Source organism: Arabidopsis lyrata, assembly GCF_000004255.2.
Source record: "Arabidopsis lyrata subsp. lyrata unplaced genomic scaffold ARALYscaffold_6, whole genome shotgun sequence".
In the NCBI taxonomy this organism is placed as follows: Eukaryota; Viridiplantae; Streptophyta; class Magnoliopsida; order Brassicales; family Brassicaceae; genus Arabidopsis; species Arabidopsis lyrata.
The window spans coordinates 5073149-5077644 of NW_003302550.1; the positions used below are offsets into that span (position 1 = coordinate 5073149).

Here is a 4496-nt window from a genome sequence, read left to right on the forward strand (position 1 = left end):
TCTCTTTCTCGCGTAAATCTCATCTGGTAAATTGCTGATCGAATCTCTACGACACATACCAATAAAGTAAAATTGTACCTAAAATCTACACACTAAAACAACAACTTGCAATTATATAGGCAAAACCCCAACAAAAAGAAAAACTTTGGAGATTTTAACAAAATTGAAAAGCACTTACGACGTCACACAACGAGGATCGAAATAACTTGCTTTGCTTTGCTTGACTACAGAATCTGAGAGACAGCCAGAGGGCTCCAGAGAAGAGAACAGCAACAAAGCGTAAACTTAAAATTGTAACATAAAATAAACTTTTTTTTTTTATAGATATAAATACAATTGCACCCACCAATCAAAGTCACCCAACTGTCTTCCCGGTCTGAATCCTATGAAAGTAGTTGACCCGCTTTTCTCTTTCTTGAATTTTGAAATCTAATTTAGTAAATTTAGTCCGGTTTGGTCGGTTTAAATCAACATTATAATATTGATTTTACCTCAATGCTCAAAAAATGCCAACTCTCGAGTGCCACATCATTACATAAGAAAATGACATGTGTCATTTCATATTATTTTAATAAAAAAAATTAGCCTAATTAAATGAGAAAAAATTTAAAGTGTCTTTATTGCATTAATTCATTCATCAATACTCTTAAGTGATTTATTCTAAATTGGAAAAAATACATAATTATGTTAATAAAAGCACTACTTTCATTATATTCTTCTAATTTTACTATTTTTTTTTATCAATGATTACCACTCGATAATTATTGAAAGTTTATTTTTTTGTAATTAAGTTTTTTGCTACGTAACCTTATGGTAAGTTGTTTGCTACGTAACCTCTTATTAGTTTAGTAATTTCACTTTGAGTCTTTTTCATTATTACGTTTTGTTGTTCATATATGACTTATCATATGACTTTCTCTCTTTTTATTTTTTGTATCTTATGGTAAGTTGGTAACATTGACATGCAAGTTTTTTAAGTGACATACCAAATAATTTAAGACACGACTATTTCTCTTATACTGCTAAATGCAATGGTAGAAGATCTAAAAATATTGACTTAAATGACACTTTAGTTTTTGCTTTCTTTTTCCATTTTCATATGAAAACTTTTGAAATTTTGAGATCTTATTCAATTTATGTCTATCCAGTATTTAATAATGAGTCTATCACGATGTGGTTGAGGTAAAAGATCAGGAGATTATACGGAACAAAAAGTTGTATTTATAATCAAGTTATGCGAGTTTCAAACCACACAAATGACATAATTACATATAATTGTACAAAAAATTCTATATTATTGTTGTATGTATTCATGATGTTGAAAAAATATTAGGATCTTAGAAATATAGATAATCAAATTTATACATGAAAATATATAAATTGATATTTTAAGTCAAAACTGAATCTAATCATAAACATTGCAACTAGGATTTAATTTATTAACTTCTCAAGAACAAATAAAAAAGTAAACATAAATTAGCAATAAAAACAATCAACATAATTTTCGCTTAACAATTTTAAAAACAAACCCACGCGTAGCGTAGGTAATCATCTAGTACTAAATAAAATGGTTATCATAATTGAACAATAAAAAAAGAATAAATTCATGAGATTTCTATGTATGATTATCTTAAATAAGTTATATATTTTGATATTGTATGGTTTGAATAAATATAAGTCTAGAAAATGTTATTGACAGTTAGAAAAAGCAGCTTCGGCGCAAAAACAAAAGACGAAGATTAAAATTGCATGGGAATCGAACCCGCAGTCTCTGGTTTGGTAGAACAACGCCTTGTCCATTAGGCCACAAAGTGCTTCTGATGTTATTTTAATCCTTACGTCTATAACGAACATAAAAGGCTATTATGCCCGAAATAGCCAACGCCGGTTTTTGATAAAGATCCGTTTAATTTGTATGAACCGAACCACCCCAAACCAAATTAAAAATAATTCTTCTTCTTTTCTGAATCGTTTCAATTACTTTTGAGTTATTAACTTATTATTATAGAAAACCAATGATGGACCTAAACGGCTGAACCGTACCAAACTTAACTTTGCTATTTCCGGTATAGATCTACTTTCTTAACCGAAAAAGAAAAAAAACAAAAACCAAATTTCTCAAAACTAAAGTGAAGCAAAATATAGATTGATAAATCACACTTTTCTACAGAACAAAAGAAAATTTGAAGCTACACACCAAAAAAAAAAAAGAAAATTTGAAGCTTTGTGATAGAGAAAAGAAAGAAAGAATCTGATTCATGAGAACAACGTTCATAATCTGAAGTATCAAGCTTTCATGGATTGCCTAATAACACCAAAAACAGAAAATCACCAGCAACTTTTACGTACACATCCACAGAAACTCACAATTCGTTGCTAACTCAACTCAGTTTCCATGGAGTCTTACAAAACACCAGAACCAAAAAAGAACAAAAGAGAGCCTTTTTGGTCATCAATCCTATTCCTAGAGAAGAGGATAAGTATTGTCTTTGAGAGAAGAAGAGTAGTGCGCGATTCAACATTCTTAAACCTTGTTTATCCTCAAACAATGGCTGGAGTCTTCTCTGCTAGTTTCTGTAGCTTCTCGGGACGAGAATCTTCGGTTTTATCCTCCCCATGGTACTCTCTGCACTTGGATGCGACTGCAAGCTGCAGAAACGAGACCTTCACTTCATAGTCCTTCGATTCTGCTAGTCTGTACCGCTTGTCCAAGGCCATGACCTGAATCACCAATAAGCAAACAGGTGTTAGTAACCTGATTACCGATCCTTCCTTTACTGAACCTGATTACTCTCCCTCTCTTCCTTATGAAAGCTTACCAATTAGTTCAACCTAAGTCTAATGCACCTAGCAACTTTCTATTATCTTAAGAGGAAGAAAGGAAGTGTAAAGAGTACCTGAGAAGGTTCACATGATTTAGTAAGATTCTCCAAGTACAGCTCCCATTCCTGTCCGTTCCACTCAGCACCATCATCCTCACCTGGCATCCTTCCTTCCTTAAACTCTTTTGCCAAGGATATGATCTTTGTGTAAATGGTTGAGGCCAGTTCATATGCATCCTCAGGTATACCAACGCCCTCAGTCCACAGCTGTAGGTTGATCTCTTTCTCTATGCCAGGGATGTTTGCTTTCAGGAATTCAAGAAATGTGTTTGCATCGATTGACTTGAACTTGAAAGTAGCAATGTATATCTTGAGGAATTCGTCAAATGCAGTCCTTCCAATCTGAAAGTTTTCCAAAGTAAATAGATGACCATTATTGTAAACATTACATAACAAAACACCCAAGTGGAGACGGCAATTCAACTTACCTGGCGCTCAATTCGCAACACAAATTGGAATCCTTTTTCATATGGGACCTGAGAATATACATCATCTGGATCAACACCTTCTTGTTTGTTCCACAGTTTAGTGCACTCCAAGTTGTCCTTAAACCGTTCCATTTCATCAGTTAAACCCCTCCAACCAATGCCAATATTCAGAGTAGCTCTATCCGCCCCTTGGACAACTTCCACAATTCTCCTCTCTGCGTAAGTTGTAAATCCCTATTGCAATGAACATGAAATAAGTATCAACAAGGCAAACTCTAAAAACAGACAAACAGTTAAACATCCTAATTTGTAGCTAAAAGAAGCAAAAGCACAGGACAATTCAAAGCTAACTCATCTTTTTCACCATGAAGCATAAACTGAGGTAGAATATTTGGGAAATCAGAAGAGCTGATCAAGAAAATACCTCATTCAACCAGAAATGTTCGTTGTTGATGTTAGTGATCAAATTCCCAGTCCAGCTATGTGCGAGCTCGTGAGCTACAACTTGAGCTCCAGTGGCGTCTCCTCTGATAACAGTAGGCGTCAGGAAAACCATTCTTGGATTCTCCATACCTCCATAAGGAAAACTCGGAGGTAGCACCAGTAAGTCAAACCTCTCCCACTCGTAATCTCCAAAGAGCTCCTCCCCTTGCTTGATCACAGAACCAGATCAGCAAATATCAGAGAAGAATGTGCAGCTATACAAACAGTATAATGAAATTGACATTCGAGACCTTGAGGAGGATAGAGCTCCAGAATTTACCTTCTCAAAAGTATTGCGCACCGCTAAGGGATCATATGGGGTTGAAGGAACCAACTCAGAGAACCACGGGGGGTTGTACAACCTCCTAAGCCCACCTACAAGAAAGGTTTGTTCCATGAAACTACACAGTAAAAGCCCCAACACAAACTTACTAAAAAGATGGAAATCCATAACCAAAACCAATTTGACAACTTTGATATCTGTGAGCGTGTCCACTACAATATGAGTCAGCCAAGAAACGTCAGTATTTGATTTTAAAATAGATATGAAGTGCGAACCTTGTTTACTTGAATAGATGTGGCCTGGGGGGAAGCACATAAACTGTTCACAACCATCACAAAGTGCTTTCATCTCGTTAGCAAACCAGACAGAACCTGTGGAAGATTATTTATCAAAGAATAAAATCAGCAATCAATGAAAAAG

At 34.7% G+C, this 4496-nt stretch overlaps 1 protein-coding gene across 1 annotated transcript; it reads right to left on the reverse strand.

The window, feature by feature from the left end:
- Positions 1 to 2230: 2230 nt before the first annotated feature.
- LOC9309643 (leukotriene A-4 hydrolase homolog) lies at positions 2231 to 4461 on the reverse strand. The gene is made up of 6 exons (XM_021022585.1): positions 4352 to 4461; positions 4074 to 4168; positions 3735 to 3962; positions 3311 to 3544; positions 2898 to 3224; positions 2231 to 2721 (listed from the first exon to the last, which is right to left on the reverse strand). The coding sequence occupies exons 1-6, from the start codon at positions 4422 to 4424 to the stop codon at positions 2542 to 2544; spliced, it is 1137 nt and encodes a 378-aa protein (XP_020878244.1). The 5' UTR covers positions 4425 to 4461; the 3' UTR covers positions 2231 to 2541.
- Between the last annotated feature and the right edge of the window lie 35 nt (positions 4462 to 4496).